This window comes from Hibiscus syriacus, unplaced genomic scaffold (genome assembly GCF_006381635.1).
Source record: "Hibiscus syriacus cultivar Baekdansim isolate YM2019G1 unplaced genomic scaffold, ASM638163v2 tig00001478_pilon, whole genome shotgun sequence".
NCBI classification, from domain to species: Eukaryota; Viridiplantae; Streptophyta; class Magnoliopsida; order Malvales; family Malvaceae; genus Hibiscus; species Hibiscus syriacus.
This window is the reverse complement of record NW_024061874.1, coordinates 5,117,551-5,129,287: the sequence shown is the minus strand read 5'-3', so window position 1 is coordinate 5,129,287 and position 11,737 is coordinate 5,117,551. Positions and strand designations below refer to the sequence as shown.

The 11,737-nt window shown below is 31.6% G+C and overlaps 1 protein-coding gene across 1 annotated transcript; it reads left to right on the top strand.

Annotated features, from left to right (window-relative positions):
* Positions 1-757, top strand: LOC120126806 (TIR-only protein-like). The gene is made up of 2 exons (XM_039144891.1): positions 1-488; positions 634-757. Exons 1-2 carry the CDS (start codon positions 1-3, stop codon positions 755-757), a joined length of 612 nt encoding a protein of 203 aa, XP_039000822.1.
* Positions 758-11,737: the final 10,980 nt, after the last annotated feature.

Genomic DNA, 11,737 nt, shown 5'->3' with positions numbered 1-11,737 from the left:
ATGCAGCAACGTTGTGTTTCATCAGCCAAGAACCTGAGCCGCAAGATCCTTCGATCCCGAGCAGTGGCGCCGCTGCCGCCGCCCCTCTGCGATATCTTCATCAACCATCGGGGGATCGATACGAAGAGAACCATTGCCGGGTTGCTGCACGACCATTTATTCAGGCTGGGGAAAAGGCCTTTCCTCGATAGCATGAACATGAAGCCTGGGGACAAGTTGTTCGGAAAGATCGATCTGGCGATACGGAGCTGTAAACTCGGCGTGGCGATCTTTTCGCCGAATTACTGCGACTCGTACTTTTGCCTGCACGAGCTCGCGTTGTTGATGGAGAGCAAGAAGAGGGTTATACCGATATTTTGCGACGTGAAGCCGTCTCAGCTTCAGGTTGTCGATTACGGGACTCGCTCGGCTGAGCAACTCAAGAGGTTTAGTTGGGCTCTCGAGGAGGCTAAATACACCGTCGGACTTGCATTTGATACTTTAGAAGGGTATGAAATATAGCTTCTAATGCTCCTTTGAATCCGAGACTCTCGATATTCGATAATCACATTAAACTCTAATTAAATCTAAAGTCAAGTCGGGATAAAAAAAATGTAAGAACATGCAATGACTTGTTATTCTTTCGATATGCAGGGATTGGTCGGGTTTCTTGAACACTGCAACCGATGCTGTTATTAAGAACTTGGTGGATCTGGAGGCTGTAAATTCAAGCAAAAACACTACATTCATCGTGCAAGCTCGTCAACAAGAACCCTGATAACATTGTTAATGTTTTTTCCATCAAAATTCAATCATTTTTTATGGCGATATCATCTCCAAATAAGTTGTAAAATTTTTTTTTTATTGACCTTCCGTAGAATTATTCAGAAAAGCATGTTAAAACATATTAGGACATGTATTAATGTTCTTTTGTAATAAGGTAACGGATTCAATAAAATTGCTATTTAAAAAAAATATTTTGTTCCTGATTTGAAGCCGTGCAGATTGGACAGGAAATTTCAGTGATGAATCTGGGTTGATACCCAGAAATTTCCAGGAGATTCTCCAAGTGTTACTTTAAAACTTGAGTAAATGAATCAGAAGATTTTGTTATGACTTTTATAGAAAGATAAGAGAAGAGAAGGAAAAATCAAAGCTTATTCTATTTTGGTTTTGGTCCCTCAACTTTGATTTCACATAGTTTAATATTTTAAAAGGTACTAGCTTCTATCACAAAAATATCCATGTCGGAATGATGAACTTTTTTTCTTTAAAAAAAACATATTAAAATTTTAACTGAAATAATTAACAATATTATTATCTATCTGGACTGGCTAACTACGTTATAGAAACAGAAGATCATATTATATTAAATTAAATGAACTAAAATTCAAATATAAACCTAGTAGACTGATCAAAATTATAATATGACATTTTATTTTGACTATCATGAAAAGCTACCTAAACCTGATATGCGTAAAGTCTTTCCAATGTGAAAGTCAACCATCTATCACGCAAGCATGTTAGTTTGTTTAACTAAAAACCAATATAAGACTATAGTGAAATTAATTTGCAATTATGTTCTAGTAAATTTGCTTTTGGCTCATGTTAGTTATATAAAAAGAACTATTTAGTAGTTTAAAATTTTCAGAGGTTGATCCACCTCCCAATACCTCTCTTGATCTATTCATATAATGATAAGATTTTGATCTTCAATTCTTGAATGTCTAAGTTTGAATTTAATTAAAATCATTCGACTCTATCGAATAATAATGAAATTAAAGGAAAATTAGTAATAATTTGAAATATGTCAAGGAACCTACGGTTGTTTATTTCTCCCCCTATGAAGTAATATATTCTAAATCGACTAATGTAAATTGATGTCAACGTTGACAAAACATGTTTAGGGTTGACTTGGAGGGTCAACAAAATGAGTGAAATTTAGGGTAAAAGCTTGTCAATTCGTTCAACGCATGCAATTTAATTTCTGAGAAATGATGGGTGCAGTTCCAGGGATTTGCCTTTGCTTTTAGATTCCAATTGTTTATTGCATAAAATGAAGGAAAGTTCAAAGCACGTGCCGATTATTTTAACTACCAAACTTGTTGCTGCTGACGCAATGACATGCAAACATATTATTAACAAATCCAAGTATAATATTTAATTATAAGTTAAGTTATTTGATCTCCGACAAAGCACACATTAGTTTAATAGTAAAGAATCTATAAATTTTGAGAAATTTTCGTCTTATATAAATATTAGACAGAGATTCGTCATTGATATTTTATTTTGATTTAAATTTTTTATAGGTGGACCGACCGACCGTATTCATATCTTTAATGTATCCCAAGTAATTCATTTTCAATTTATTTTTAACTATGGGTTTCACAATGAACTTTCCTTTTGCAGCTCTGTTCAGCTTACTGCTCGCCGACTAATTGTAATGCATTCTCGATCAAATATGATTGTATTTGTGTTCATTTACTTATTTTTAAAAGTGTTTTGTTCGTTTAGTATTCACAAACGTGTTTATGTATATATTCGTAAATATTCACAAACATATTTATTAATATAATTATCAATAGGTTCATTTAGGGTTTGTCATCAGATTCATTACTATTTAAACACTCAATTTTACACCTCCAATAGTATATGAGTTTGTGACATTTGTTACTCTACTGTCAGTTTCATTTTCATTAAATAAGCCCATATTTTCAAATACTACAAAGCACTTAATCTTCAATACCCAAATTTTAAAACTGTTTACTTCTATAAAACTGCATTTTTCTTTGTTTTTGACTTTGAATTATTCCAACAATTGCATAACCTTAAATCTGCAGTTTTCCAGTGTTATTTCTTTTACAGCAATTAATTTTGTGGTTTGAATATTGAATGCATTAATATCGGCATGCTTAAATATGGATGAAAACGCCCCATGAATTCTTTACTTAACAAGAATTGCCTTCGCACATGTTTATGAATAAGTTTTATCGGAAATAGAGACTGCAAAATGAAATCGTTAGCATTGACTGAAAATTAATAAAACAATAAAACAGTAAATTTAAACAATCGTGTCGTGGTATAAACAGTAAATTCGAACACCCAACGAATTTCGTCTCGATGTGTATAATCGTTGCTATAGGTTGTCGTCCCCAAAGGTTATCACGACTCTTAGAAAATTCGTACACCTAAATTTTCAGAGTGGACAATGGTGAACTTGCTCTTCTCACCAGAAAATAAGACAACTTTTGAGAGAGTTTGTAAAAGAGAGAAAATGGTTTGAAGAATTGAATGATTTGAAAATGAGAAAAATCATCTCGATTTATAGGCTGAATGAAGAGGTAAAAACATAAAAAGGAATCATTTTTAAACATTGGTTTATTTCTGAATTAATCACGTAATTAATTATGTAATTTTTCTGTTAATAGCTGGTTAAACCTGGACACAAAACAATCCAGATTCGTCCTAAAAAATATATCTGTTAAACAAGCTATTATATCAGTTGAAATTAAGGCTCCTTAATTTTCCTAATAAAATCAACAATTAATCTATTGTCTACACAAATTAAGGTTCAAATGTAGCCTCAAAACTGTCTAAGTTCAACTGTGAAAATATATAAGTCAAATGTCCAGAAAGGAACAATTGTTACAGCTGTAAATTCACAATAGATTAAATTTTGATTTATTCTCTGTCAGCCAGCTAATAATGGAAAAATACAACAATTAAATTATCGTATTTTCTCTAAAATGATAGAATGCACACGGACGTGTTGCCACGACCACAAGTCGAGCTGAGCTAGACGGCCAGCTCGCGTGCGAGGGAGTATCTTATCATCCACATTCAACAAAGAGAGGAGATTGAGTCTCTTTAAATACCATTCACAAGGGATGTTTCCTCCCAATGTTGGATAAGTGTCCTTAAGAACAACCAACAAGTCTAACTAAGAATATTTATCCACGATCATGACCGCGACCACGAGTTAAGCTGACCGACCGACCTGATAGACAGTGGTGGGATGCACATGCAAATAAGTATCTTATCCAAATTCAACAAGCAGAGGAGAATGAGTCTCTTTAAATACCCTTCACAAGGGATGTTTCCTCCCAATGTGGTATAAGTGTCCTTAAGCACAACGAACATTCCCCCACAAAATATGAAAGAATTCTTTTGAAAAGAAAAGGGTTTCAAATTTAAAAACGAGAGAAGAACAATTGCGAGATTAGATGCTTAAGCACTAGTAAACGTATCTGGAGCTAGAAAATAGTGACGATGAATAATTCTTCTATTAGATAAGTAAACGAATCTTGAACTTTTAAGAGTAGAGTTAACTCATAACACACAACTAACCTCTTCATCCACCGAAATCCTCGATGTGTCTACAAAGAGTATATACGAATGTGTATATACAAGTAGCCTTCTTTCTTTAGGATTATAGTAAGTGTATTAGAAAAACGACCCAATGTTTTTCATAGAAGGTAGCTAATCCTTGTCACTTACGTAGGTTATTTCATCAAGTTTATCTCAACATAAACTACCCAAAACCGATATATGAAATAATTAAGAGCTTTTATAACAACCCCTTCTCTCATATAGGTAAGGTGAATTTCTTCAAGTTCATTTTAAATGAACCACCCAACCTCTAGGATAAGAAATCATTAAGAATAAATATTCAACCTCAATAGTCGGCGAATTAATACGTCATTCTCGCTAGGAACACCCTCATGGGTTTGAATTCATTAAGAGTTTTAAGAAAACTCAACCTTTATAGCGGTAAGTTCACATAGTCTTTCGTGATTAAGACTACCCACTTAACAATGTGTTATGAACGTAGTAAGAATAGATATTCAGCAAAATATTGGTAAATTTATCAAGTCTTTCTCACTAAGACCACCCAAAGCCTAAGTTATTAATTTATTAAGAGTAATTAAGCTCATCTTGTGTATTACATTATTCGTCATAGGGATAGGTAAGAGAATGTACACTATGAGTATTTCCATGGTTTTGTTTGATCACATTAAACATTATTTAACCATGCTTTGAGATTTTGATATACCAAAAGTAAATAAGTTTAAAGAAATTTTAAGATTATTTTTAATTCAATTTTCAAGCTTATATTTGATTCAACCATTCAAATATAAAAATTCTTTTTAAAAGTCAAGAACTCCATCTTTACTCCTTACTTTTTTGAAAATTCAAGTTATATACTAGAAATAATTTTCAAACATTTTTTACAAAGGGTTTCGGATTTAATCAAGTCAAAAATCAATTTTTAACCCTAGAGTACCAATACTGCAAGAACATAACCGATAATATGTATGTGGTACTGATACTAACGTGTAAAAATGCACTGTAGTATCAATATTGGTACTGATACTCCCTTTAAGTTTTTGACAAACACCGATTTTAGTATACTATTTTTTACCAATACTCTCTTCTTAGTATCGATACTCTAAGTGGAGTACTGATACTCCTCTCTCACCAACGACTAGATTTTTGTATTAGGCAGTATCGATACTCTAAGTCCGAGTACCAATACTCAAGGTGTCTGGACATCATTTATTACGGGAAATTTCATCCCAACAGCTCTATTAACTCCCACAATAACACAAACGGCTAGAATTGAATGAAGGGGGTATATAAACAAAATTACGAGTCATATATGAAGACAAGAAATCATAGAGAAAGCCTAAGCAATCATATTGAGCTAAAATCATGTCAACATTCTTCAATATTCTTTTTGCTTCCAGAGAACACTTTTGTACTCATTTGTTTCATTTGTTAAGTGTTCTTATTTGTTCTTGAATTGTGCAAACACATTCCTAGTGAGGTTTTCTAAGTTTTCTATTTGCAATTTCTTCTTAAAAAAGGTTGTACACTTGAGGCTTTGGGTTTATAAGTGTGTTGTAAGGTTTCATCTTGTCCTAAAAGGTTTGAACAAATTAGTGAATTTGTTGAAATCCTTAGTGTGGAAGCTAAGGTAGTGGATGTAGACTTCACTGAAGAAGTTGAACCACTCTAAAATTGCTTGTGTCAAAAATTTCAATTTCTTACAAAAAGCTTTCATTATTATTTTAATTTCCAATTCACCTCTATTTGGCTATTTTATTGGTTTGATTGACTCAAAAATTGGTATCAGAGCTAATATCATTGGAAGACTTAACATCCCCTTGAGAAGATATTTGGAAGAAGTCAATCAATTCCTCTACAATGGTCACTCCATCTACTTTTGGTATTTTTGGTGAGTCTCAATCTATATCGAAGCCTCCGTATTTCAATGATGCTAACTATTTTTATTAGAAGAATATAATAATGCTACTCATTCAAGCTATTGATCATTCGATGTAGGATATCATCACTGATGGTGCATTAATTCTTTCCAAGAATCAATGAGTGCTTGTTGTGCCGAAGATCAAGTTAGAATGAACCGATGAAGACCGAAGACTTGTCTAACTTAATGCAAAGGCCATGCATATCATATTTTGTGCATTAGGCCCTGATGAATATACTAGGGTGTCTTCTTACTCAAATGTAAAAGAGATTTGGGAAAATTTTAAAGTTACACATGAGAGTACAACTCAATTGAAGAAATCAAAGATTGGAATTCTCACTATCAATTATGAGAATTTCAAAATGAAGGCCGATGAAGATATCAAAACGATGGCATATCATTTTACCGCCATAATCAATGATTTTATGAACTTTGGGAAGGTCTATTCCAATGAATAAGTGGTAAGAAAAATGCTTGCATCATTACCTTCATCTTGGGAAGGTAAAGCAACCACTATTGAAGAAGCCAAAGATTTGGAGTTGTACACCCTTGATGAACTCATCAGATCATTACTCACTCATGAAGTGAAACTTCAAAAGAAGAAGGAATAAGAAGAAGAGAAAAAGGTGGAGAATAAGAAAGTTAGGATTGCTCTCAAGTCCAATATAAGGAAGAGAGTGATTCTAGTGAGGAGGAAGATGAACCAAAATATTTAGAAGATTCATGAGGTCTTACAAAGAAAGAATACTTCATAGAAATTAAGGCTTCAAGAATGAATATAAGGAGAAGGACTCTGCCATTTGTTATGAGTGCAAGAAACTGAGACAAATCAAGTCCGGTTATCCTTAATTAAAGAAGAAGAGGTCAACCAAAACGGCACAAAAGGCACATGTAGCTACATGGAGTGATGAAGAATGCTTCGGTGAAGAAGAACAAGAAGTATCCAACTTGTGTCTTAAGACTATCAAGGGAAAAACGAAGGTAAACTCTAATTTATCCAATTTAAATGAATATTCCTTTGATGAACCATAAGAGGTATATGATGAATTGGCCTTAGAATTTGAGATCATGCTTTTAAAGAATAAGAAAAATATTTCAAAAATGAAAATGATCTCTTATCTGACCAATGATGAACTTGAAAGAAAGATGAAGGATATGCAAGTCAAACTTGATGAGTTTGAAAAGAAAAATCAAGATTTGCATAACTTACTTTCTAAAGTTCATGATGACCATCAAAAGGATCTTGATGATCTCAAAGTTTCTTTTAAAAAAGTTGGATCAAACTAATTTCAAAAAGGTAAAACTTCAAAATCCAACTATGTTAAAAATAACTTTAAACAATACAAATATAGAGGTCCCCAAAGAACCTCTAATGAGAAGGTTATTAGAAGCATATGGGTCCCCAAAGGGCTCATTTCTACTAAGTACAAGGATAACCTAGGAAATGGATACCCAAGAGGAATAGATTATTGATAACTAATGCCTATGGACCCAAAAGAAGTTGGGTACCAAAAATAAAAAATTAATCTATGTTTGTAGATGGAGGAACATTGCTACAAGGGCCAAAACATAAGCATAGATTCATGGTATCTTGATAGTGGATGCTCAACATATATGATTGGTGACAAGAACCGTTACAAATAGCTTAAACCTAAAAGTGGATGAGTAGTAACTTTTGGTGACAACTCCAAAGGCCACATAAAATGAGTCAGTTCAAATTGGTAATAATTCTTCCATTTTAATTAAAAATGTGTTATATGTCAATGGTTTGAAGCATAGTCTACTTAGTATAAGTCAATTCTGTGACAAAGGATACAATGTCATTTTTTAGTATAATGGTTATAAGATAGTTGACATTGCTTCAAACATGATTATGCTTGTTGGACGTAGAATAAGAAACATTTACATGGTCCATTTAGATTATATTATTTCCTCAAATGTATATCTAGTAGCTAAAGATGAAAATGATTCATAGTTATGGCGTAAGCCATAAACACCGATTTCTATATTGTAAATAGAGTAATGATTAGACCTATTTTAAATAAAAATCCATACAGAATTTTCAAAAATAAAAAGCCTAACATTAGATATTTTCACTCTTTTGGGTGTAAATGTTTTGTTTTAAATAATGAAAAAGACAATAGTGACAAATTTGATGCAAAAAGTGACGAAGGAATATTTTTGGGATATTCCATGAATTCTAAAGCTTTTTGAGTTTTTAAAAAAGAACTCCAGTGGTAAAAGAGTCTATTCATGTTATTTTCGATGATAACCCTCTTCCAAGGAAGGAGTCTTGTGTGCAAGATGATGTAGGTATTGTGACATCAAATGAAGTTTTTGAACCATCATCTAAATATGATATGCAAGAATAAACACAAGATGCTCTTGAGAAGTTCAAGAGAAAAGGGAAGTATCATGCCCAAGGGAGTACAACTATGTCAAGGATGGTGAAATTTTGGGTGATCCATCCAAAGGGCTAACTACTATATCCTCTCTTAGAAATATTTGTAATTTTGTTGCATCTATCTCATGTATAGAGCCTAAGAATATCAAATAAACATTAAAAGATGAATTTTGAATATTTGCTATGCAAGATGAGTTAAATTAATTTGATAGGAGTCAAGTATGGACATTTGTTAAAAGGCCTTGTGACAAATATACTATATGTACTAAATAGGTATTTAGGAATAAATTAGATGAAAGTGGTAACATAGTGAGGAACAAGGCTAGACTTGTTACTCAATGGTATACTCAAGATGAAGTAATAGATATTGATGAAACTTATGCTTCCGTAACTAGGATGAATGCAATTAGAATGCTACTAGCATTTGCATGTTATCATGGTTTTACTTTATATAAAATGGATGTTAAAATTACTTTTCTAAATGGTTTTGTAAAAGAAGAACTGTGTGTGGAACAACCTCCTGGTTTTGAGGATTCAAAGTTTCCAAATCATGTTTTTAAATTGACAAGATTTATATGGTTTAAAACAAGATTTATATGGTTTAAAACAAGCTTCTAGAGTATGGTATGAAATATTGTCAATTTTTCTTGTTGGAAAAGGTTTTTCAAAAGAGAAGGTTGACACTACTTAATTTATAAAAAATAAAGTTAAAGATTTGTTAGTAGTACAAGTTTATGTTGATGACATTATTTTTGGATCTACTAATGATAATCTTTGCCAAGAATTTGTAAGTTAATGCAAGGTGAGTTTGAGATGAGCATGATGAGGGAGCTCTCATTTTTCTTGAGACTCCAAATCAGGCAAATGAAAGAAGATATCTTCATAAATCAAGCTAAGTATGTCAATGATATGATCAAAAAGTTTGGATTGGAGGATGTGAAACCCCAAGCGACTCTTATGAGCTTATCTACAAAGCTTGACAAGGATGAGAAAGATAAGTGTGTAGATGTTAAACTTTATAAGGCTATGATTGAATCATTGTTTTATCTTACCACAAGTAAACTTGACATTATGTTTAGTTTTTGCTTATGTGCTAGTTTTCAGTCATATCCTAAGGAATCACAATTATAATCCATCAAGAGAATCTTTAGATACCTTAAACACACTCCTAGTATATGACTTTGATATTCTAGAGACTCTAACTTTAGCTTGCATGCCTTCTTATATTTGGATTATGGAGGTTGTAAATTAGAAAGGAAAAACACCTCTGATACTTGTCAATTCCTAGGTAATTGTTATGTTCAAGTTTTAATTTAGATAGCTAATTATTGTAAATTAGAAAGGTTAATTTCATGGTTTTCAAATAAACAAAATAGTGTAACATTATCAACCACCGAGGCAGAATACATTTTGGATGGTAATTGTTATGCTCAAGTTTTATGGATGAAACAACAACTAATAGACTATGGAATTGATGTAGGTACTATACCTATCATGTGTAACAATACTAGTGCTATTTGTCTCACCTAAAATCCCGTCTAACATCTTAGAACTAAACATATTGAAATTATACATAATTTTATTAGAGATCCTGTCTCCAAGGAAGATATATTTCTAGAGTATGTAGACACTTTGCATCAAGTAGCAGACATATTTACAAAACCTCTAGATAAGGAATGTTTTTGGGAACTTAGGAGAGAATTAGGTTTAACAAATCTACCTTTACTTTGTGTTCACATATTTTATGTACTTTTATGATTTTATGAAAAAACATTCTAAATGTTTTCCTTGATGCCTAAAATGCAATTAGTTAGGGGGAGTTTATGACTTTTCATTAAAGTTAATAAATTGTTCAAAGTTTGTCTAAATATGTATTTGTTTGCTTGAACATATTTTCCTTGTCTATTTAGATTCACCTATACCATTATTGATGCCCTAAAATATGCACTATGAATTTTGACCTTTTGGTGCACTTTAACTAGAAATTCATGCAACTTTAGCATTCATAGGTGTTTTTGTTGTTAAAAATTGCATAAATTAATGAATGCTTGTATCTTGGCCATAAATTTGTCTCATATGATGATATACGTTGTATGTTCTTATTTTGTAATAAAAATGACATCTCAGGACTAATTAGCAAAATTGTTTGAGCATTTCGAGCATCTAGTGTCGATATTGTTCTTACAGTACCGATACTGTTCATTAAGTATTGATATTGTTCTTATAATAACGATAGGAGTATCAATATTCTATACCAATTCCATCTTATTTAATGTATGAGCACTGATACTCATTTAAATGAGTACCGATATTCAAGGTATGTGACGCTTTAAAACCCTAAACATTTCCCAAAATTCCTATTTTTTAAACCCTACCAGCATTGGTGACGAAAAACCCTCTTCCCTCTCTCAAATCACTGCTTTTCTCCATAGTTTTTTGGTCGATTTTGGGTCATTTTTCATGCTTATTACCTGCATTTCATCAAAATTGTGCTACATTACTTAATTCTCTCCTCAAATCAAAGATTCAAGGTAAAACCCTTTTTCAAACCTTAACTCTTATTTTTGAATTGTTTGTTATTTATTTGTATAATTTGATGCAAAATACTTGTTGGGCTTTATACTTTAAGCTTTTTCGCACTATATTATAGTATGATTTGTTCTTTTTCCATCAAATTTATAAAAGTTCGAATTAAAAAAATTATTTTTTTTGCGTTTACATTAATAAATATATATATTTGAGTTTATTTTAAAAATATATATATATATATATATATATATATATATATATATATTTCATATTACTTACATACTTTTAATTATATATATATATATATATATATATATATATATATATATATATATATATATATATATATATATATATAAATTTATATATTTAGATATAAAATGTTAAGCCTGTTATTTTTTCGATTTTAATTTAATCTTAAATACTTTGAATATTGTAGACTCTTTTGAGTTTTGGGAATTGATGTTAGCATACATATGTACATTATTTCTTTTTGCAGGTTTCTTTATCTCAATTTTATTCCAAAAAAGGTCTAATTTAGCTTGTTCTTCGCAACC

Excerpts from the sequence above, each read along its gene's own strand:
- LOC120126806 (XM_039144891.1), top strand. The coding sequence starts at position 1 with ATGCAGCAACGTTGTGTTTCATCAGCCAAGAACCTGAGCCGCAAGATC. Across the intron at positions 489-633 it reads GCATTTGATACTTTAGAAGG|GGATTGGTCGGGTTTCTTGA; the intron begins GTATGAAATATA and ends TTCGATATGCAG.